The sequence below is a fragment of the Amblyomma mixtum genome, chromosome 5 (genome assembly GCF_055824585.1).
Source record: "Amblyomma mixtum isolate Tamu chromosome 5, ASM5582458v1, whole genome shotgun sequence".
In the NCBI taxonomy this organism is placed as follows: domain Eukaryota; kingdom Metazoa; phylum Arthropoda; class Arachnida; order Ixodida; family Ixodidae; genus Amblyomma; species Amblyomma mixtum.
Genome location: NC_143016.1, coordinates 7658554 through 7683222, shown reverse-complemented (window position 1 = coordinate 7683222; position 24669 = coordinate 7658554). Strand labels below are relative to the sequence as shown.

The 24669-nt window shown below is 51.3% G+C and overlaps 1 protein-coding gene across 1 annotated transcript in view; it reads right to left on the bottom strand.

Annotated features, from left to right (window-relative positions):
• LOC149341245 (uncharacterized) overlaps nt 1-22915 on the bottom strand; it is a 98034-nt gene extending 75119 nt beyond the window's left edge. The window contains exon 1 of the mRNA XM_089543223.1: nt 22247-22915. Coding sequence (XP_089399349.1) covers nt 22247-22266 — 20 coding nt within the window. The 5' untranslated portion in view covers nt 22267-22915. The remainder of the gene's footprint in view (nt 1-22246) is intronic.
• Between the last annotated feature and the right edge of the window lie 1754 nt (nt 22916-24669).

Genomic DNA, 24669 nt, shown 5'->3' with positions numbered 1-24669 from the left:
TAAAGAGCCTGGAGTGATTTTTCGCGAGGCATACGTGTGCCCCGTATGCACGTGTGCGGAAAGGAAACGTAGAAGAAGGCAGAGGTTCGGAATGCAGTGCTGTTGTATGTGTGCTCGGAACCTCTCCTTTCCCAAGTATTTGGTTAGCTGATATTTTTCCCAGTCTTTGATTAGCTGACGGAAACTTTATTTTCCTTTCCCTAACCATCGATTGGTGAGAAGCGTCGCCTGTTTTATTATTGGTTGCTGTCCCCGCCAAGGACGGAGACAGAAGGCTTAAAACTCCGCGCTCTCGGTTAAGCGGGGGCTGATTTCGTGTAATCAACGATTCAGTCATGTTGTAGGTAGTTTTCTACTTGCTCGTTTCTTCTTGTTTATTTTTATGCAAATAAATAGTTAACCTTCCTTTCCTGCCGTCGAGTAATGTGAATGTTTGCGAGGCCGAACCATCAATCCATCAAGAAACCCGATTTCATCATCAACAAATGTTTCCTCACGTCGCCACGTGAAGGGGTAACTCCATCCCTGACGAGATGAAGTGACGGGATGAAGTTGAGGTAAACGTGGCGCTGCCACTTGAAGATTCGTGCAGCGGCGACCAGTGGCGTATTTACGAGCATTCTGGAGGAACGCTATTTCGCCGTCTCAATGAGCAAAATACGAGGAATGCAGCGCAGCAAGCATAGCCGAACCCGCGAAGAGTCTCGTAATTAAAACAGAGTAAAACACACCTCGGAGAAAAAGGTTCAGACACGAGCGCTGAATTTTTCGCCTCGCATTCTGTGCACTCGCTTCGTGTAGCCGTTGTACGCAGCAAGTTTAGCACCGCAAGCTCAAAGCGGTGGTGGTGGTGGTGGTGGGGGGGGGGGGGGGGGTGCTATCGAGTGAAGGAGTTCGTTGATGGGCGAAATAAGTTGACTGGGTTTATTTATTTACATAGGCGTTCAGAAACGCCTATTCCAATCTCATCGCAATGGCAGACTCTCCAGCGTGTGAGCAGTGCGGTTGCGATGAAACGATCGGGCACCTCCTCTGTGACGGCCCTCGTTTTGAGCTAGAGCGCGGCTTCCTGACTGCTACTCTGGACTCGCGTCCTCTAACAGAGTCCAAGGTTCTGGGGCCTTGGACACAGCCTTCCTCACAAAGGAAAGCGGTGAAAGCACTCCTGAGATTCTTAAAAGACTCGGGGTTGTGTTCCCATCTATAAACTTGAAGCTCTAAGTGCGCGCCCTCTGTCCTCTCTCTAGTCATAGTGGTCGATGGATACTTGAAAAACTCATTTCGTTGCCGCTCTTTTTCCTTTTCCCCCCTTTCTTCCGCTCCTCATGTGTAGGGTAGCCTACTGGGCATCGCCTGGCTAACCTCCGTGCCTTTCCGTCCTTCTGTTTCTCTCTCTCCCTCTCTCTTGCACAAAGTCATGAGCAAACGGGAGAGTCGCACGGCCTCTATTGTTGCCGGTTTTTATAGGGCTCTCGAACGTTCCCTAAAGTCCCTAAAGTCCGTTCTGTGATGTACTGTACATATGCATGCGTGCGCTTGTTTCTTTCTTTTTTCTTTTTGCGTTTCGTTGTTCTGTTTTCTTTGTGGCTTTGCTTTGTACTTTCCTTGTTAGGATATTGTTTTTATTCTCTCTCCTGGGCTCACCACCCACACCGAAGAGAGCTTCTCTCGAAGCAGTGGGGCCGTGCGGGGGCCCAAGGACCGACGTGTCCAAAACTCCCTTGTTTCAAATAAAGTTTTCATCATCATCATCATCTCGTTGGCGCCTTCTGAGAAGCAACTAGTTCCCTCCCTATCTATTTCTATAGCTCTGTTACCCAAGCCTCTGCCGTTGCCTTCCTATTTTTATTTTTCAATGTTACTTTTGCTTCCTTTATTTTTATATTTTTATGTATGAATGTTTTTCCCCTTCCCTGGCCTTCGCAACCCTCCCACTCTTCCCCCTAAATGAACTGGAGCACTCGCGTCTTATACTGACTTTGGGTCTCTTTCCTCTAACGGGAGAGAGAGTGGTTTCACCTCTCCCTTTGCGTACGGTGCCTAGAAAATGAGAAATTCTGTTCATTCGTGTGTATACCCTGATGAAGGACGGTCCTCCGTTCGAAACTGCTGGTATTAAATGAAGATAATGGCAAAGTTGTGACCCCTTCTTCTATATATATATATATATATATATATATATATATATATATATATATATATATATATATATATATATATATATATATATATATATATATATATATATATATATATATATATATATATATATATATATATATACCGGATCGACATAGTTTAGTGTAGAGTTGTGCTCGGACATCACGCTGGCGCCTGTTATTATTTTATTCATTATGTAACGTCTCCGGTTTCCGGAGCAACGACTGGGATACAATGTCGTTGCTACGGAGGCCGCCATCTTGAATTCTATCCATGGAATCAGCATAACTCGGAGGCTCGAAACGCGACCAATATAAAACTCTCAATAAGCTTCCCAGCGCGGGTCATCATGTATGCAGCACGTGAGGCGTCGGCACGCAAGGAAGAATTTTCTGCGAGAAAAACGTTCAATCAGCTGATGCGTATTCGTCAAAATAATGCGTGCGTACCCTGCCGACAGCTATCGCCTGCAGATGGCAGACTCCCGCTCCGTTGGGTGGAACGCTACACTGGTTCGTTTCCCCTTACAACCCACAGGAAACAATTTACCAACGTAGAAATGGCAACGACCATAGCAAAGTCGCGATCTGCGATCATACTAAGTGCGTAGTTAATCTACAAACACGCGATAATCGACAGCACAGTGTGGCATTTGATGAGAAATGCGCGTGCAATTTTTCACACAGATAGTGGTGAATGAAATACGTTAGAGCGCGACTGTTGCATGCCTTTTATTTAGTTATTTGAAAATACTGTTGGCCCAGTATTCGTCTGCTCGTATCCCACACCCTGCCTCGCTTTGTGCTCTCTCCCCGGACACCCAGGAGAGCGGCGCAGACACTGACGGCGCGCAGGCGTTCGTCACGGCGTCGGTATGCAAGCATGCGGCCTTAGCGACCAACGGAGCAGAACGGTTGGGGATTATACGCGAGCGAACATGGTGCACGTATCGCAGACGTGTGCTCGTGCAATGCACTGAGCAGCCAACCGAACAGCGGGCGCGCGTGTCGTGCACGGTTCTGCCGCGCATGCCGAGCCACGAACACCGAGCTTACACAGTTAATGACCCGGCACGATTCTCCAAGCACCTCCTTAACCAGGGTCTAGCTGGAAAGAAACTACACTGGCGTCGTTCGTTCCAAAGCCATTCCGGTTTCCCGTAGCAAGCGTTACTTGCATAGTCGCCTAAACGCGATGGCTTTGCGAGGAAAACCACGGAGGACGTAGTCCTCTGTATACTTAACGCACCCGACCCGGCGAAGCAAACCGGCAGCATAGCGGTTGGAGCCACGCTGTGTTTCCGAAGGTGACACTGCAAGTAACTTTTACGTTATTGCCGGATGTGCGCCCTGCGCAGGCTCCAGGACGGGGCGTTTAGTGGCGCCCCCTGCGAGGGGGTCGTATTTCCGGACGGCCTGCGAGGCTGAGACTTCATACCGCCAAAGAGCGATCTACCAGTTGTCCAATTGTGCCGTCGCAAATTTCATCGCCCTTGGCTAATCCATGCTCTACCACTCTCAACACTACGTCGATCACTCTCCGGCTCTCCCCACTCGGTGCTTAACAAGAAGCTAAGCCTCGTGACAAGCGTTGCGCGTAGTCGTTACCTGTGACTCGCACCACCACACCCTCTGACAGCAGCTATAACACGCAAGCGATTCTAAAGGTGCAGGGCTGGTAACGATTGCAAGATGTGTACCATGCCACATGCTCCCAAATAGGATAAACCAGAAGATACCGCACAGCAGCGAAGGCTTCACTGATTCGAAGTCTGTCGATATGTATGTAATCTGGTGGTTACAACCAGACATTTCTGGTCGCCAAGGCTGGTCGTACTGTTTTCCCCGCCATTCCAGCCGTGCTTGTAACTGTCTGCAGGCGACGAACTGGTGGTGGTGGTAGTGGTTTATTTAAAAATAAAAAATTGAAGCAAAAGAGTGTTGCCGGCCGCGGCAATTGCTATCTAATATCTTAAGCACCCGAGCTGCAGCCGGCTGTTGTGTAGCCGGAGGTACCGCTGACAGTACAGTATTTCCGAATTTCCGTAAAGAGTTGTGGGTTCAGGGCTGGCTCAGCGGCATTCTGCTGTTGTAATCTAGAGACCGGCGGCTAGATACTCGGCTGGATGAGTGGGTCACTGTTCTCTTTGCTTTGTTACAAGCGACATTTTTTTTCGACGAAGAGCGCGGCGTGACGACCGGCTAGAGATATAGCGAACGAAGAAGCCGCAGTGGCTCAGTGGTTATGGCTCTCGGTTGCTGACCCGAAGGACGCGGGTTCGATATCGGCCGCGGCGGTCGAATTTCAATGGAGGCAAAATTCTAGAGACCCGTGTACTGTACGCTGTCAGTGCACGTTGAAGAATCCCAGGCGGTCGAAATTTTCAGAGCCCTTCACTACGGCGTCCCTCATAGCCTGAGTCGAGGAAGCGGCGGGCGCCGCCCCCTCGACGCGAAAGCAAATGTGATCAAGTGGGAAACACCGCTGAATGAAGAGATCTGCGCGAGCAGCGACACTGATTTTTATGTTAAAATTATGAAAGTGTCAATTTAGACACCACTGTACTAATTTTAGCACGCGTGCATAGGCACGATTAGCGTGCTCGAATGCATCAAGTCGCGTATTGGGATGCTCGCTCTGCCGCGGATACCAGAGGTGCGGCTTTCCCCGACACCTTTCGCTTAATCCAAGATTAGGTCGTGTACTCTCAGAAAAGCGATATTTCATGCTTGATGACGAGTTTATTTCCACGATAATAACATTTCAATACTCATATCACTGCACACCTCGTAAGCCATGGCGACCATGTTGGCGGCGGCAAGCGCAAACTAGTCAAACCGGAAAAGCGGGCGTTCTGCGCTGCTATTGGTTCGCGTCAGCCACCGCTTCCGGTCTCACCGGACGCCGCTCGTCAATATTTGGCCAGACCAGATCGGCGGCGGCGGGCGCTTTTTTCGACGCAGGGCGTCGAGTGCGCACCATCGGTCGAAAATCACCGACCTGCCGCTGTCAAATAGCTCCGTGTGTATTCCGGCCTTAACCGGCCTTCACATCAGACTATTATTGTAAGAGTTTGGCCCATGCCTGATTAACTGCACCCGCAACTATTTGATGTCTGATAACACAGTTCGCTTTGCAAGCGAACGACGACATTCGGCGGACGGCGCTCGCTTCCCTCCTCCCCGCGCCACCGCGACTTGCGCTCAACAGGTTGCTGCTCCGCGTGCCTCGTGGCGGAGCGGAAAGCCTCAAACCCCCTCCGCCGCGACGTAAAAGCCGCCCTCCGCTCCGTCGCAGCGCTCGCGGTTTTTCCGCCGCCGTTCCGTTTCCCGTGGGGAGCGAGCGCTCCTTTCTTCCCGCGCCTCTTCCTCCTCGCCATCGTGGCTGGCGGGGCCCGCCCCTTCCTTCCTCTCACTCCCGAATTCTGCGGAATTGCGCGAGCACGGGGCGGCAGCAGCAGCAGCCTCCGTGGACGAGCGCGCGCCGCCCCGCCTAAGCCCGCCGTCCATTCGTTCGCGTTTACGTCGCCGGAAAGGTCAGAGTTGAGCGTTGGGATTTGCGCGGAGCGCCTCTGCTGCTCCGCTCCCCCCAAACACACCACTGTTGCTGCAGACGCCGCGTTCTCCGCAGCGACGCTGCCGCAGCACCAGCAGCCAATGTCCTCACTCGCCGTGCACTGCGTAAACGTCACCCTCTCGCATTCCATATTCCTTCGTCCCCTCCTGCGCACACCTTTACACCCGTAAGCGTCACTTTAGTGCCGCTTCCTGCCTTTCTTCTCGCGTGTTCCCGAGACTATAGTAGTTTCTTTGCCTCCTGCGGGCCCGTTCATTGCTTTACCCTTTCAGGCCTGCCCTTTTCTGCCAGCCGCGATGCCGAAAGCTTCTGTAGGCTAGTGTTTCCGCCCTTTGCTCGACGCGCACCGCGAGCGGTAATCCCCCCCCCCCCCCCCCCCCCCCCCAGCGCTTTTCATTGTTCCTAATCTTTCCGCACTAGCCAACCCTCTCTGCGTCGCCCCGTCTCTTAAGAAAGCCCGTGTCTCCACTTCCTGCCTCCTGCGGAAGGTTGATCGCCGTCCTTCTGAGCCGCTTACACTTGGCAATTTCCCTGCCGTTCAACCTTTCAGCGATTTCAGTGGGCCGCTCTCCCTTGGTTTTTCTCGTGACAACAGTGCGCCTAAATCTCGTAAAAGATCACGTCTCCTCGTCGTCAGTAGTACTGAGCGCATTCAGGGAGTCCACTAGGCACACATGAAATCAAGTACATGCGTAATGCAACACGTTCACCCATCGGCTCCTGAAGCTTTGTGTTCACTCTCAGCACCAAAGCCGTAAAGGACGAATCTCGGGGTGCTCTCCCGTGTTACTTTCTCTAAGCGACGTGCTAAATCCCCCCTCCGCCAAACCCGAGCAGCTCGTCATGCATTATTCACGGAGGTGCCCCGCACCCTTTGCTGTCGCTTGTCCGCGTCCGTGCAGCTATTCGCCTTTGCCAATTAACAATTCACAGCATTCGGGCCTCGTCCGCATCAGCAGAGCTCACTGAGCTCCTCCGCTTGGCCCTTTCCGTCCTCCTCTTTTTTTTTTCTCCCTACCAACCCTTCTCCTTCGTCTCATGCGCACAACGTGGCCGGCCGGAGGAATTCCAGGGTTAACTTGGAATGCGAAGGCGACGAGGAGTCGTTGACATTTCGGCAGCGCGTCTGCGCGCGCAGCCACGCAACTCGAGCTGCGGAGCGAGCGCGGCTTCGGAGTCTCCGTCCCTTCCCCCAGTCGCTTCGCCGGCAAGCTCGTCTGCTATGCGGAGAAGACGCGTGCGCCTCGCGCAGAGGCGGATCCTTCGGCGCGGAGCGAGGCAGGAAGAGGGAGCGATATGCGCAAGCAGCGATCTCCTATACTTTCTCCCTATCGCTCCCCTCTTTCTTTCCTCTTCACTTTCTTCTCCCTGTCCTTTTACTCACGCGCTGGCCGCCGCTCAGGTGCTTCAGGTATCGATGGCAGATGGCGCGCCTAGCATCATCTTTCTACTTCCGTTTTTACTTTATTAAACAAACGGCCAATAATAATAATAATAATAATAATAATAATAATAATAATAATAATAATAATAATAATAATAATAATAATAATAATAATAATAATAATAATAATAATAATAAGCGTTTTGTGACATTAGCAGCGGCACTCTCGGTCCAAACCGCGATCGATTTAGATGCCGAAGCTTTGTTCGAGTTTCCTGCATTAAGGTTTCTGTTACTTCTCCTTTTTTTTAGAGTGAAGTAGAATTGCTGACTTTCTGCACAAAATAAAATTGCATCAGAAATTCTGGCATGTGATGAGTTTGGCACTGCACGGCCTTAAAAGCCTCCAGCCAATTTTCGTACGAGCTCCGGTTACTTTGCTACAGCAGCCTTTCATTTTTTCTTTACATTAATGGCGTGCTCTAAGGTATGAGCGAAGGAGTGCAGCAGTTTTAGGCACACGGGTAGCACGAAAAACCCCCCAATTCTTTCGCAGCGAGCGCACCAATGATGAACATGAAAGCTTCAAGACGCATTATCACGTGCGTAAATACCGCGGTGCACCTCTCTGTGTCTTGCTCGCAGTCAAGTGATAATTTAAATTTATATTCCCGGTTGCAAAGAGAAAGCCACGGCGCAGCACGAGCGATGCTTCCATCGCTCGGCCAACCAACCATAATTACGTTCCCTCTGCGCTCGTTTCTCGACCGCGCTGTTGTGATCGTGCATCGCTCACCTCCTGTGCAAGGAATCCGTTCGGCCAGAGGCAGCAGTTATTCCCAGCAGAGCAACCAAAGCCCACACAGCGCAACACAGACCCACGACTGAGAGGGACGCGGCGAAAGGCTGGAAAGTGTGTCTTAATCGCAGGCCTCACGCATGACTACAGCCGACGCCCCACATCCCACAAAGACCAACCTGACATGCACTGCTCTGTACATGCGCTAAGAGAATGGAAAGACCTGTCACTTCGACGCACCATTTGGAACATGAAATTTTTATTCAGTTAAGACTGTTTCCGAGAATGGTTTGGTCCTTGCATTCTGCAAGTTCTATAGCATTAGCTGTTCTTATCTTGTTTGTGGAGTCAGCGGCGCCGTCCTCATAGCCCTCCATGGCCGAAGGCAGCGCCCTCTATGTATCTCCCACCTAGGCTCCCGCTGCAGTAGCGTAGTGGTTACAGAGTTAGCAGTTCTTAGCTTTTTGCTCAGTTTTGCGCAGTACGCGTCGGCATCCGCAAGCTCACTGCTGGGCACTGACCGCGATAAAGATGCGCCTCCGACGTACGAGACCAGCGCCTCCCGCAACTCCCAGGCTTTCCCGCACACGAGGCGGATGCTCTAATTAAAATACATCCTGATATCTAATAAACCATGTATAATATGCTTTCATATCTCCGCAAGCACAAGCTCGATAACAGCGGATCATTCGCGTTACAAATTCGTCGCCATCCTGTGATTTTTCAACGCACACCTGATCTGTAGGTGGGTCTTGTAGACCAGATTTTCACTCACTTCTGCGTCTCCACTGCAAAGCTCACCCGGATAACAATCGATGTCCAAGTCGCCTGGGTAACAGTAAAGAATACTCAGGCCTCTGGGATCACTCTGCACACGAAGCCGCGTACGTATAATAGGCTGTCACCATTATTTACGTCAGCTTGAAAGAATAGGGACCATGAAGAGCAGGAAGGATTAGCAGAGAAAAAGAAGAATTAAGGCACTCCCTATGGAATAAGGGGCCGGCCAGTCGCTAGGAATGCATTTCCGTGGAAGCTGCACCAAGCGTTTCGCGTGTGTACCTGCAATTCCATTTTTGTGCCCATTTGTACCGTTGAGCAAACTTCACCCCCGCAACAGCCAGGCAAGGGCTTGTAGTAATGCAAATGAAATTAACAAATATATTGTTACGCGGCGGCAAGCTAAAGGAAGACACGATAACACGACGAAATATGACGCCGGCGGGCCTATAGCGCAAGCGCTCCGTCCCGCTCCACTGCCCGCTCGCTTCGTTGCCGTCATCTTTTTCGTATAGCAACATAGAAAAAAAAAAACAACCGAACGAGCCGGTGACATTTCTTGCGACGCGTGTCGTAATAGCAACGCCTGCTGCGAGATCCGGCTTGAGACATGTTTTTCGAACGAGCACACACTTGCAGAATGGAGCCCCATACACGTCTTCCCCAGTTCAGTTGACCGCCAGAGGCACGAAAAGCGAAATAAGATGAGTTTCTGCCCAGGCTAGTGAAAGGAAGACGGCGGCAGATAAGTCGCTGGCCTGAACGCTAAGGAATTTCATCTTAAGAACTCGGAGTATATAAGGACTGAAACGAACGCATCTGGGACGAACTCATGTCACTTGATGTCCGTCGCAGCGCACAGATATGCGGGGTGATGGGCCTAAAGAGTGTTCGCTGTGACGGTTGCTCAACGGAAACGTACAAGTGCGTCAGCTAACTGGACAGGTGACAAGTGAGGTAACCGGATAGTGAACATAGTTTGAAATGCTGGAGGAGAGAACGAGGTCGTTAGCAAATATCTCTTTCAGTCAAGAATTATGATCCTGTCGGAGTTAAAAGAATGTCAATTGCATTTATTTTCACATATTTCTGCAAAAATAAGTCATTATTTAAGCGACTGAGCTTATTTCACGGGTTTTGAAAACGCTGATGCGCGCAAAACACGCGAATACGGAACATGCAAGTTCTGCAGCCACAACGCGGCGCATGCGTGAAACATCAGATGAAACACATCATAAAAACAATTTTATGCGTTCATTTTAAAATTGTTCTACATGGCTTATTGCAAACAGCTCAAAATATATAAGAGGTCGGGAGGGGGGGGGGGGGGGGGGGGGGGGGGCTAATGAGCAAAAATTAAAGTCAGCACAGAAACGGTGCTCATTTCGTGCTAGCTGTGAATGCGGACACCCATGCAAGATATAAAATTAGTTCCAGTGACGTAATTCGAGGCATCGATTACGGGCTAAGGTATCACCAAACCGCTCTATTCTTTTCTTTTTTCGTGCTTACGAATCCAGCTTAACCCCTTGCATAAAAAATGCCCACACAGTACCATCTTGCGCTGCCAATTCCTGAGCATGAACGCCCGTTCACAGAGGACGCGACATGCCCGGCCGGTGCTCTTAGCCCGCTATTCAAGTGAGCAGAGGCTCTAAGCTCACAAGCATCGCAAAGCAGCCAACGCTTGACACGCGACACAGATGCAAAGCGAAGGCAGACGCGCAAGGACGTGTTACGTTCAATGGAACGCTGCGTGGCATCACTTTCCGCAGTGCCGCAGAGCCTTTTGCCATTCCGAAGAATTTACGCGCCTCTGGAGGTGCAGACACAAGCAAGAAAAACTTTGAGATCACTGCGGCGACCCGCATTGGAGCAATGCGAAAGAAAAAGCGACCACATACTATATCGACGTCCATGACTATTTTGACGTCTAAGTGTGTTTTTTCGTGTATTTTAGCGTTTAAATAATGAACTAATTGCACGTCATCAACCAAATTTTTTCCACAGCAACAATTTATCACACACTGTCTATACCACAATCACACTTTCACGCATTTATCTTCATGGAACGGCGTAATTGTGCGGGAAAATTTGCGGTCACTTTTTGATGACGCAACAGAGACACATAATGCTCTCGTATTAATAAAGAAGAAAGTGAAAATATATTATAAAATAAAGCGAATCATCTGTCATGGAACTTCGCTGAAGTTTGTTCTCGCAGAGTGCAAAGCAGGCAGGGCCCCAGGGGCTCCGCCGGCAGCGCAAACCGGACGAGAGTCCGTTCCTCGCCTTAATTGAGTAAGCACACGCCACCACCGGAGCCGGTCACTGAGTGCGCGTTCCTCACCTGCCGCGGCCGGACTGGGCTCGGTGACCGCTGACATTTCGCGCGCAACGGACGCGCGCCGCGGTGTCGTGTTCTTGGCGCATCGGTACATTTCTCTCCTGTTCCGGGCATCCCTTTCGGGCGAGTCGGCGCGCACCGTGCAAAACGGGGAACGAAGATAAAGCTAAAAGGGAATCAATTTCCCCCGCTTCACTCCGAGGCTCCACTCCCCGTAATTATGAGACCGGCGCTTCCTGCTTGCGCCGTTCCATCATCGCTCGCTGCCGCGTGCTGCCGGGGGCATTTGAACGGCAGTGACACTGTTGGCCGTCGGCGCATCGCGAGTGCCGAAAGTCGGAATTGCTCCGTCTCCTAACGGGGTGTTGGGCAACCCCCTCCGTCAGCCAAGGCGTGGTCACTTTGCCGCTCGAGGCTGGCCCCCACCTCTAGCCACCCAGCGTGTGTTAACAAAGTGAAACATCGTGACTATATACAAGATGATTCTCTTCACGAAATCAGATGCGCTCCAACTGGCTAAAGATATGCCTATGAAGAAAAGAATCGGCTCTGAGGATCGCATTCACATCATTTATTCACTCAATCTACTCATATCAGATCCAGCCCACCACCCAGTATTCCTCGCCATCTGGAAACTGTTCATCGTCGACTTCGTCCTGATGCCGCGTTCACAAACGACTTACGGCACCTGTTGTATCAGCCGCTGTGTCACAGTGCGGGCTATACACACTGCGCAAGCGTGATGTTTCCTTTCTACCTAGCCATGTCCCCTTTCCATTCCCTCTCTCTCCTGGATTACTATATAACCACCCTCTGTTGGTTTCTACTTGGTTACACGCTGGTTTCTACCTGTCTCGTTCCCAGGCGTGTACGCTCGTTCCGTTCCAGCCGTGGCCTATCGGCCGCCGCTATGTCCCAGTGGCGACGAGTGAAAACGACACCCACGTCTTCAAGGCAGACCTAGACACTCCGGCCCCCGAGGACAGCACTGCCAGCGACTTCCAAGGCCTTCCAGATGCTCCCGGGCTTCGACGAAAGCACAGATAAGTGGAAGCCGTACTTGATCGAAGTGGAGGCGTATTTCGAAGCAAATGACATCGCTGAGTCACGTAAGAAGAGAGCACTGTGGTTGCACTGAGCACGCAGGATATTCAAATCCTTGCCAGAAAGGCGGCTCCCCGGGCGCCGAACTCTTTGAGTTATGACGAAGTTAGCAAAGCCTTGAATGAATGCTATGACCCCAAACGGAATGAAATTTCGGTGAGCTACAAATTCTTCAGTCGTTGCCAACTAGAAGGAGAATCTGTTCAGGCTTTTCTCGTCGAGATGCGCCGCATCGGAGACAACTGCAACTTCGGCAGTTGCTTTGACAGGATGATCCGAGATAGGGTTGTCTGCGGTGTACGCTCAAGTGCAGTACGGAACCAACTCCTGGCAAAGAAAGGGCTAAAGCTAGAGGAAGCCGAAACGATAGCAATAGCTGCTGAAGCCGCGGAAAACGATGCGCAAGAAATGTCGTCAGAAGAAACACCACTATTGAAAATGCAAGCGCAACGTCGGCCAACACCGAGAGAATATCCCTTACAAAAAAAATTTGACAGTCTATAGAGTGTCTATAGAAAAGTATAAAGACTGTCTAGAGACAAATCCTAGAGAACAGTCTATAGGCAACACAAATGCCATAGACAGTCTATAGACCATGTATAGATTTATGGTCATACACTTAGTAGACTTTTGTCTACAGACAAGTCTGTAGACTATGAGTAGGCAAAAAGCAATATCTATAGGAAGTCAACAGAGTCAATAAGAAGTCTATAGACTGTCTATAGACCACTTATATGAGGGAAAGTGCCGAAAATGCAGCGTGTCGGCAATGCGGCAGATGTGGAAGCTTGAAACATGACGCTAAACGCTGCAGTTGGCCCAAATAGAGCTGTTATCACTGTGCTCAAGGTGGACATCTCGCAAAAATGTGTCCCAATCGCCGCGACAAGCAACTCGGGGCTGCTGCACCTGCGCCTCATGACCAAACAAACAGGCAAGAACCCACATCGCAAGATTGCTATGAAGATGCTCATATCTGGACTTTGCTGTTGGCGCGAACAAAGTTTCTCGAGCCGCCAATTCGCCATACATTCAATTGGGGCGGTGTAGAACTAGCAATGAAAGTAGACACAGGATCACCAGTATGCGTCATAGCGCGACAGGTTTTCGATAAGCATTGCAAACACTGGCCAAATTTGAAGCTTTCACATATGAAACTTTCGTCCTACGCTGGAAGGCTGCCTGTGTTAGGCGAGCTTCTGCTAGCTGTTGCGCACCAAGGTGTATCAGTTGAATGCACACTCGCAGTACTGGACTGCAACGGACCAAGCTTCTACGAGCGAGACCTGTTAACCCTGCTAGATAGGGCTGGAGTTCCGGTACTGCAAGTCAGTAAAAGAGAAGTGCCGGTGGCGAAAGAAGCCATCAACACATTACGCAGTAACTACGAGGATGTCTTCTTGGAGGAATTGGTTCTGATGAAGGGACCCCCAGCCAACTTGGTGCTGAGGGACGGTGCGGTTAGCAATTTTTGCAAGGCGAGACCGCTTCCGTACGCCCTCCGCGACAAAGTGGCGAAAGAGTTGAATCATTTAGTGTCGCTAGGCATAGTATCGCCCATAAAATATTCGGACTGGGCGAACCCCTTAGTACTAGCGCTTAAAAGAAATGGCACAGTCCGGATTTGCGGGGATTTCAAGGCCACCTTGAATCTTGCTTGTGCACTTGAGCAGTATCCCCTTCCGGTGATTGAAGACATGTTCGCGTCGTTAAGCGCTGGTGAAGTTTCTAGCACACTCGACCTGAAAGATGCCTACAACCAGGTGCCACTAGACGAAGCTTCACGCAAGCTGTGAGTGATTAATACGCACCAAGGGCTCTCCTGTTACAACAGGCTGCCGTTCGGCATTTCCTCTGCTCCTGCTATATTTCAAAGGAAGATGGACACCATTCTAGCGGGCCTGCCTGGAGTTCAGGCATACTTAGATGACAAAAGGCGGCAGACAACGGAGCTCAGCTAAAAACAGTGTTGCAGCGATTTCGAGAGCATGGCATAAAGCGGCGATACGACGAATGCAATTTCAGCCAGCTATCGGTTACTTATCTGGGACGCCGTATCCATCGTCTCGGTCTTCACCCGACTGAAAAGGACGTGGAAGCTATCGTGAAAGCACCAAGTCCTCGTAACGCGAGCGAGCTGCGTTCATTTGTCGGAATGCTAGCATTTTATTCAAGGTTCCTGCCGAACATGTCAACCGTGTTATCCCCGTTATATCAGTTACTAGAATAAAATGCGCGATGGCAGTGTAACCACCCCCCGGAAACTGCGTTCGTCAAGGCCAAACAGTGTCTCAAGGATGCCGAAGTGCCTGCCCATTCTGCCCCGTTAAAGGAGCTGAAACTAGAGTGCGACGCTTCCCCACACGGCATTGGCGCAGTGCTGTTTCACACAGTAGGCAGCGTCCACAGACCGATCGGATTCCATTCAAGGACTGTCACGAAAGCCGAGCGGAATTACATGTGGAGCGTGAGGCGCTGGCACTAGTTTTTGGTGTCCCGAGATTCCGAGACTATCTGTTGGACCGTGAATTCAGCTTGGTTACAGACCACCAGCCTCTCCTCTGATTGCTAAGGCGCGCCCGACACCCTCTATGGCTGCAGCCCGCATTTAGCGTTGGGCACTCTTATCTCGGATAATATCGTTACAAACTTCAGTACACTCCCGGAAGGCAACTGCTGAACTCGGACGCCCTCAGCAGGGTTCCGCTGCAATCACCCGGTCCTAGTATGGAGCCCCAAGAGTACGTTTTTTCTTTGGAAAGCCTGGCGGAAGGCACCATGCTGACGGCGCCTTCCCGGCACTTCCGTCATCCGGAGCAGCAGTGCCAAGCGAACCCGGTGAGTCCTACGACGCTCGACGAGGACGAGGACACCAGTTCACCGATTTTAGGAGGAAGAAGTATTGTATCGGCCTCTGTGTCATAGTGCGGGCTACACACTGCGCAAGCGTGAAGTTTTCTTTTTACCTCGCCGTGCCCCCTTTCCATTCCCTCTCTCTCCTGTATTACTACATAACCACCCTCCGTTGCAATAAACGCTGGTTTTTACTGTCGCGTTCCCAGGCGTGTACGCTCGTTCCGTTCATGCCGTGCCTATCGGCCGCGGCTATGTTACAGCACTGATTAGGACAAGTGAACAGTCCACACTGCGACAACTGCGGCGCCATCGAAACAGTGAATTATATCCTGCTTGAATACCCTGCGTAGTCGCTCACCCACTTGCCTCTAACAGTGAACTGCGTATTAGGTTCCTTAGCCTGCCTTACGCAGTAGACGTGCAGTGGACTTATGATTTGACTATTTTGGATGACGTTGGCCAACTCGACAGACTCTAATACCTCCTCGCATCTCACTAATATGCAGACCCATTGCACTTCACTATATAATATTTTCTAACATTGTTGCTCGTTGGTGCAGCTCAGCCCAATTTCAAGCCTATGTTTAATTGTTTTTTTTTACCGTTTTTACTTACTTTCTGCACCTCTCTCCTTCCCTTCCCCACGCAGAGTAGCAAGTCAGCGATTTTTACACGCCGGCTAAAATCTGATTTTCATTAAAGTTTCTCTGTCCCTCGGGGTTAACATCCCAATGTTGCACTTGCGCTATGAGGGACGCCACAGTGGAAGGCCCTGGGTTGATTTCGACCACCTGGGTTTCTTTAAAGGGGCACTGAGGAGAAACTGAAGTTGGAGTGTATTCATAGATTACCGTGTTCTAATGAAAAGGAGGTTAGCGTCACCGGAGCTGATGGTTTATAAGCCTTAAAAGACCAAAAAAATGAAATACATGTGTCGCCATCACTGGCAGATTTCGCAAGTGAACTGCGGTGCTTAGATAAAATTTTTTGTGCACGGATGCCATAGGCTTGACTACACCCCTGTTCTCTTCAAAACGGTGATCACGGAGTCCTTTCCGATGTAGACTGAAGGTGAAAACTATTGCGATACTGACGCAAGGGAGCACGCAAATACTGTAAGTCTTCGGAGTCCCACATGACTGCTCCATAAAAGTTTACTTTTGTACCCCAGTGTCCTAGCCAAAACCTCTGATTTATCAAGGTTTAGAGCCGCACTCGAATTCTCACAAGACTCCTCAATTATATGCAAAACCCCGAGTACACTCTCTTTATCAGAACAGAAAATGGCAACGTTTAGACACACTATTCTCAGAAGTCACCATCCAACTCATTTGATATTGTCCAATGCAAACGACATCATGAGGGTCCATAACACGGGCAAGGGCATTACTGAAGTCACGAGCTCAGTGTATACGGACGGCAATTTAGATCACTATGCAAAAATACGGTGCAGAGCACAACATTACCGGACGGGAGACGAGGCAAAACAATCTTGTAAATGTCCATGATGATTTCAGAAGTTGCAGGACCTTGGGCGTTGGCCGATGCGCTTTTTTCGGCAAACAGCATAATGACGATATGGCCGTTCCGAAAGACCTCTTCTAGGCCTCGGAGGCCCATTTGTACGGCTAGATAAAAGCGGGCCTTTATGTGCATGTCGTGTGGTCTTGCACATAATATGGAAACAGTGTCCGTGCCTGCGTGGTCAACAGGAGCCGCCAACGAGACCCATTAGCGCTGTCACGTCATACCGTTGAATGCGGAGATTAAATTTTGCACCAATAAGCGTTAAGTTCAGACCTAGTGGCTGTCATTAAAGCGCAATTCCTAGTCCATGTTAAGACAGTAATGTTCTCAGCCTGTGTATTCGTGTCGTATAGTCCTAGCTGAAAGCTCTGGGAAACAGAAGATTCCTCTGAGACGCCTGATATCTGCACTATAATTACAGCGCTGCATTATAATTTTGCCACTACTCATCTATGGGGCACGAACTTTGAGGCTATCGAAAAGGCTTGAAATTACAGCGCAGCGAGCTATGGGAAGGAAAATGATTGGCGTAACATTAAAAGAAAGAGAGCAGAATGGGTCACTGAATAAACGCGAATTAATGTCATCCTACAGCTGAAATCAAGAAGAAGGAATGGGCATCGGCACGGCGTGTAATAAGCAGGAACAGATAACCGATGGTCGCTTAAGATAACCGAGCGGATTCCAAAAGTCAAGCGTAGCAGGGGGCGTCAGGGAGTCATGTGGGCGGATGAGATTAAGTTTGCGGGAATAGGGTGACCGCAGCTGGCACAGGGCAGGACTAATTGTGGATCGATGGGAGCGGCCTTCGTCCTGCTGTCGACATAGTCAGGTTGATGATGATGATGCTAATTGCAATTTTGAAATCTATGTTTCTGAACAATTTATTTGCAAGGTGTAGAGCAGCTTTGCGTATTCGCTCTGACGTACTCCCCTTGCTCGCGTTTCCTCTCTTCTGTGTCCTTGTGCCGCTGGTTAGGGCAGCCAGTGGAGCTTAGTCCATGGAAACAACCTACGTTTGCTTTTGACCGGTTTTCACACTCTCTCAATGACTTTTCGGTCGTAGCCGCAGCGGGTGTTGTAGACCAAGCAAAGGTACTGGTGTCGCAGCGTACAGGGCGAAAAGGCGTCGGCTCTATCGACACGTGGGCCTTGCATGTGGGCCCTGCATGTGAAGTGGGAAGCGATAGTTTCAGGCGCTCTTCTTTCCAGCATATTCGCGCAGCTTTGTGTAGCGGGCATGCACGTTCACAAAGCTGCCTCCGCGGCGCTGCCCGCTGCCTGACGCACGAGTGACGCTCGTGTATAAAGTATACCTCCCTCCCACCGCCGACACACGTGCGCCCCTCGCGCCTGTGCAGCTGAGGCGCCAGGTGCGGCACATCAGTGCCCGCCCGTATGCACAATGCAGGCCCAAAGACAAAGGGGCTCGTCTCCCTCCAGACAGGACGTCACGAGGAGACAAACAAAAAAGCAAAGTTTTTCCCATATGCCCACTTTGCACTGGCGCCGACGCTACAGCGCTCAGGCGTCCCCGCTATCTCCCCATGGCGTAAAACTGCGGGGCCTCGAGGATTGCGCGTCGAATGAATCGTCCGTCGGCGTCGCCAAGCCGAGCTGTACACGTCTAGCGACAAATGCAAAGCGAAGTAAAGCTCCATGACCCGTCGCCACTTATACTTGGGGCGTCTGTCGAACTTCCTTGCAATGACGAACTTTCATTGCGCAGTCTTTTGGAAGAATCCGAGCCTCAAGAGAGGCAGAGACGAAACTGCACTCGATCAGAGTTTTCTATCGCTCTCTCACCGGTCCCTTACGTGATTTTCACACTGAAGTTTCTGCTTCCTATTACAGCATCACCCCCATCACTGCCGCAGCATAATGTCTCCATCCGAAGCTGTTCAAGATTGGTACAGTGTAAGATATATACTGTTGTGGCTGCTAAACCCATGCTCGGACTTGGTGTTATTGCTAATAACTTCATGACTTCTTTCCTTCTGCGTTTCAGGCGACTACAACTTTTCTTTTTATGACAGACTACTAATAAATAGCAACATGCACCGTCATACTACTACTCGTATCCCACTTTCACGTGGCGATTGCGCCTCACAGTCGAACACGGTGCATGAAATTCATCAGGCTTCGTCAAACTGCTATAACAATTCACCGTAATGATTGAGAACATTATGAACTAATGAGTATAACATAAACATAGCAATATTCCTCGAAAGTCGAATGGATGCAACCATGTATACCACAATCAAACATTGAAATAACTGTCGCGCCCTATGTGAAAAAGGGCTTCGATACTGAAGTGATGACTGTAATACAAACATACGGAGGTTCTTGGTAATGCTGTCCGCGCTGATGTAAGGCTTCGGTGCCACGTCGGCTTTGTGGTCTTTTTTTTCCTTTTTGTCAGCCTTAAAATTTTTTAATTCGCGTCAGGCCACACAACTGAGTAGCATTACATCAGTAAATAAAATATTCACCCGCTTGACTACACAGATCACGTGAGAAAGAAAAAAAGTAAGGCAGCGTTCATGTGAATGGCCCAGACAAAGAGAGAGAGCTAAGTTAATGAAAGAAAGGGCAGATAGGTCGCCCGGAAAGATGGATGTCTGGCGTGCTAGTCTGCAGTGGGGAAGAGGTGAAGAAAGAGGGTTGTGATTGTTGACGATGCGGTGAGAAGAGAGATCAGAATATGTGCACGCTCATTTGATGCATCATAACCGCGAGTCGAGGCCCGCGTCGCTCAATGATTCGTCTAGCAACCAAGGCAGCCTTAAACCTACCCCGCAGCACTAGCACAGCCAAGCTCCTTGAATTAGGCATGCATAACACCATTCAGGAACTAGTAGACGCGCACCTTCAGACACAGTATCTAAGACTTGCCGCGAGCGCAACTGGCAGGCATATCCTCGCTTCCCTTCGCATCAACATTCCCGCTAATCAGACATCCCTTATAGCCATTCCTCGACACATTCATATCCCCCTCGTTGTGAAACCCCTTCCCCGGAACATTCATCCCCAGTACCACATCCCTCACCGCATGGCTCGCGCTAAGGCCCTACACAAGTATTACGGACAAGCCCAGGACGCCATTTGGGTAGACGCCGCGTGCACAACTCATGAAGCTGTAGCAGTTGGTTACAATCCAGCCCTAGCACAGCCCCTCACACACCGCCTTCCCTCTGGCTGTACGTCTGAGGAGGCAGAGGAAACCGCCATCGCCCTAGCCCTTGTACATTCCAATGCAAACTACATCTTTAGCGACTCCAAAACGGCTCTGTTCAACTTCGCGAGAGGCAGGATTCACGCCCCTGCTTGGAAGTTGTTGAACACCCCCTCCAAAAACTTACCACGCAGGGTAGAGCTCCAGTGGGTGCCGGCTCACTCTGGGAATCCAGGAAACGAGGCTGCCGATAAATTGGCCCGAGGTTTGATTTGCCGGGCTCAGGACGGCCTCGGTCCAGGTTTCTCGAGAGAGCGGGCGCACACCTTTGCAGAGCTCACGCAAATGCCCCGCTTGGACCGTCGGACTTACCCTCCTCCACACCCCTCCCTTACCCATTCCCAACAGATCCTCTGGAGACGCCTCCAGACCCGCTCTCTCTCATCCCCTCAGCTGCTATCTCTCTACTGTGGCACCTCCCCTGCATGCACCCTGTGCGGCGACCCTCACGCCACACTCTCCCACATCCTTTTCGGCTGCCCTGCTGATCCTCCCCCGCAGGGACAGCCCGCGTTATCAAGTTGGGAGGACTGGGAGGTCGTGCTCTCGTCTCCGGACCCGCCATCGCAGCTTGCTGCGGTGCTTCGGGGTGCCGACGTCATGGACAAACACCGCATGAACGTTACGACGTAGAGTGGGACCGTGCGGTGGTCCAGGGACCCAAGGGGGGTCTAAACACACTTGCCATGATAAAGTTTTTCTCTCTCTCGCTCAAAAAACATGGAAACTAGTGCACTGCCTGGACTACTTTCCAACTCGGCGGCCAAGCGCCTAGAAGTAAGCCCTCCGATGGTGGCCTGCCGTCTAAAGTCTAAGCGCTTCAACGTTAGTCTTTCGCGCATATACTGGACACACCACTAGTACATGCTCTGCACTCTCGGTTATGCCACAAGTAGAACACTTGTCCGCCAGACCAATTTATGTAAGTACTGTACTTTCGCGCGGAAGCGAATCGATGTCCAAACGAAGTATATGCATCAAGCATGCATTAGGCTGCGGAATTCCACGCGGACCAAAATTCCATAGCCAATTTAGTCTTTAATGCGGATGTGCCGAGCGTCTGGCTGGGCCCAGTATCTCTCCGTCGCACTCTGCATGAAGTCAGAAGTGGTGTACGTCCGGTCTTGAGAAAGGCAGAACTGCACGGAAGCCATTGCTGAGAGCGCTCTATGCTTCAGCATCGGCCCTCTCATTTCCATCGAGCCCGCAGTGTCCATGGATCCATTGAAATACTATTCGGTGACCGTTTTCTTGAACAGATGGAGGAAGCTCATTGATCTCTAGTGCCGAACACTGGTAGGTGGTGTGGCATAGAAAACGTCCTAAAATTTGTAGCACCATAAAGCTGCCCCGATTGTTCAGTGTCTTCGGCGCTACAATCGTGGCGTGCCACACGTTGATTGAGGCAAGTCGCAAGAACTCCCTTTGGCCTGCGTGGTGCCAGCGCACGTTAGAGAATCCCGAGCGGCCAAACGTGAGCCCTCCCCTGCGTCCCCTCTTTCCTTTAGCCACCTTTCCTACTTTCACCCCTTCCCACACGGCGCGGTCCAGGTGTCCACCGTCCGCTGCCGTGGCTCAGTGGTTACGGCGCTCGGCTGTTGGGCGCGAGGATGCGGTTTGTGCGCGTTAAAAAAACCCCAGCTGTTCGAAATTTACCCGGAGCCCTTCACTACGGCGCCTCTTTCTCTCTTCCTTCTTTCACGCCCATCTTCACTTCTCTCACGGCGCCGTTGAGGTGTCCACCAAGAAGTGAGGCAGTTACTACGCCTTTCCTTTCCTGATCACCATCCCACCCCTGTGCCACCTGAAGAGTAACCGATAACTGAATTTTTCGAGATCTCGGGATCTCGGAAGAGGGAGAGGCTACTGGCCACAGCCTTCAAATGCCGTGAAGCTTCTCTTCGGGCTTCGCAACATGGGTACAAGCTTCCTTAGCTGACGTTACTTCGCTCGCGTCGAGCTATGCAAGTATACGTACGAGGAGCTTTTAACAAAAGCTGGAAGCAATTTTGTTCGTTTCAGCAAATGTCCTATTCCCCAGGTGTCTTCGCAGGTAAGAACTGAGTTATACCGAAAGCGTTATTCTTATTTCGAAACAGGTAATATGTGTGTAGCACGACATTCGTCTCAGTTCTTCCAATGGGAAATCATGAGTCAGAATTAGCACATGTGTTTCGTACGAATTAGAATGCAAAGTTCGATCTGACGCGACGTGCTGCAGAGAGCAATTGGGGTACCACAGCATCCTTCAAGAGCAGTCGGCACACCTCGTGGATGGTCTCCTACATTATGTTCCGAGGTTTTTAATCTCCGGTCGTCAAAAACCAGCCGTTGCCTCACCTGTGTCCTCTGTGGCTCTTGCAGCGTTCGGTGTAGAGATTCTTAACGCGAGCTACGCGCTCTACGGCACACTCGGGCGCTTACGCGCGCACGCATAGCGCACCGACGCAAGTTGAGATATAAGTTGCTTCCACTCACCGCCTGCCAACGCCTTCCATGTAGGCCTTGAGTGAGGTTGCATCGCCGTCAGCCGCCTCTTCCGCCGCCCCTGCCAGCGTCAGTGACGGCACCGAGGCCTGGGAACCCGGAGCCCGCCGGGTGCCCCCTGCCTCGGGGCCGCTCGCCTCCGCGGCCGGGCTCTCTGCGAGCGCGGCGCGGTCATGGCGCACTCTCGATGCACCAGCACCGGCGTCCGCCGCCTCCCGGGCAGACACGACGTCTTCTTCGCGACTCAAGAACCGTGCACCGTGACGCTGCTCCGACGACGCTGTTCCTTCTCACCGGCGCGCGCACAGACACTGGCTCTCCGAGAGAGGTCCACTGCCTCCCGAGCGCTTCGCGAAGCCCGCCGGTAGCGCCGTACCGCAGGTGGTTGTGACCGGCAGCCGCTGGCCCCGCGCCGTGGCTCCGAGCCCCGAGCTCTGTCGTCGTTGCCCGTCGCTCGGTGGTGCAGTGTCCGCGGCGCGCGCGGTACGCCGGTATCTAACAATCCATGCCGGCGGAGTGCTCTCCACGCGCGAAAAGATCCGGCGCTTCCAGTCGGCCTGGCGCGGTTGGCGGCTCACAGATGAAGGGGGTTTCGTTTTAACGCTAGCAGACCCTCGCCATGCACCCCAGCCGCTGGCGTTTGCGCCGCCGACTGCGCGACGGTTGCGCGTTGCGTCGCGCCGGTTGCGCCTGGGTGCAGAAGGTGGGCGGCGGGCGCCAACGCTTCGGAGATAGACAGAAAAGGGAAAAAGTTCGGGAACGTGGCGCCATCTAGTGCCTCGAGTGGAAAAGAGCGCGCTTGCCTTCGCTGGGATTTCAAGGGCTCCGGAGGCTAAAGGGAAGCGCGAACGCCAACAAAAACGGTCATCAGGAGGTGAGAGTGACAACAGTTTTCTGCGCATTGTACGCATTGCTGACTGCGTCGCTTATAATATGTGTACTGGGTGATGTGTATGCGTGCGTACATGCGCGCGCTTTTGTATGTGTGCGTTTCAGCCATGGAGGTGGGCGTGGAGCTTGAGGATTATTTTAACACTCATCAAGCTACGAGCTGTCATTACTAAATCAACCACGAATTTTCACACGGCGAGTAATTAAACTATTAAGTTATTTTGGTGCCTCATTTCAACGCGATTTTGTAACGCATTTTCTCTTGTTTCACCAAATCACACACAAATAAAGGCTGCGGTTAAAGGAACGTCAGGCGGACCCGGTACATTTTTTCCCCTGATACGTCGGATGGATCAGACTGCCGTTTTTTTTAAGGCTCGTCAGGGGCACCCAGTTCATTTCCTTTCCAAGTACGTCGTACAGATATTCAGTGTCTTTCAAAGTCCGACGTATCTCACAAAATTTTCTTCTAGGTTCGGTATCACGGATGCGACGGTGTTTTTCCGGCTGCTTTATTCGTCGTAAAAGGGCAAATTCAAGTTGTCACGACAGCATATTTGTGTGTCGCGCGGAGCATAGAGCTTTACCCACTGTCCGGAATGGGGCGACTGATATTCGATGCGCGTACTTCGAGTGTGGCAGCAATGAACTGTTTGTGCTGCTACTGGCATGACAAACACCATCTCTTTCGGTCGCGTACCGGTTGGCACACCTCGTTTGGTTGCAGCGTGCGAATTGCAATATTAGTGCGGGCTATTTCCATGCAAGCAGGAGGCACATATATGCATTTTGTACCGTGTGCCGAAGTACGCTTCATGGACGTTGAGGATTTCCTTGCGGTGAGTAGTGTTCTCCAGTCGAAGTTCAGCGGGGCGTTCGCGTCTGGCGACGGTTGAGCGGGGGCCGTTCGGCTAGCGCTAACCTCGAACCAGCGGGCGTTAGGCGCGAACTTTCGTGAGAAGATAAAGCAGCGGGCTTTGTGTTTCCCTAGTCTTCCCCAAACAACGTCGCTATTTTACCCCGAAGCACGCTTCTGGCTTTCCGGTTGCTCCCCAATGCATCGCGGTGGAGCATACCTTGGCCTTAGCGGGCTTGCCGACACCGCCGCTGTATACCAGCGTAGGCCTTAAATGGATTCAACATGCCTTTTGCCATGGCTGTGAGGTAGAATCTAAAAATTTTTAGTGATGACCATTCTATCTGTTCTGTCTACCGGTAAAGAAGAGCTAGCGTAAGATGTCTTACTTACCACGTATGTTACGGACGTTTATTCTGCACGGTGAGATGCTTCAAAGGTCGTCGAACAGCAGATGGTCCAAATGCGAGTAACAGTTGCTTAAATTACGAGCAAATGCAGGTGAACGATTTCAAGACTGTTGTACGAAGTGCGAAGTGCAGCGTGGCGTAGTACGTCGCGTCGCCAGCCGCCGTCGCTTGCATGCAGTCTGGTGCGAGTGTGCTAACCGCGCGCAATCGGACGTGAATACGCCTGTCTGTGTCAATTGTGGGAGTGCGGAGGTGTA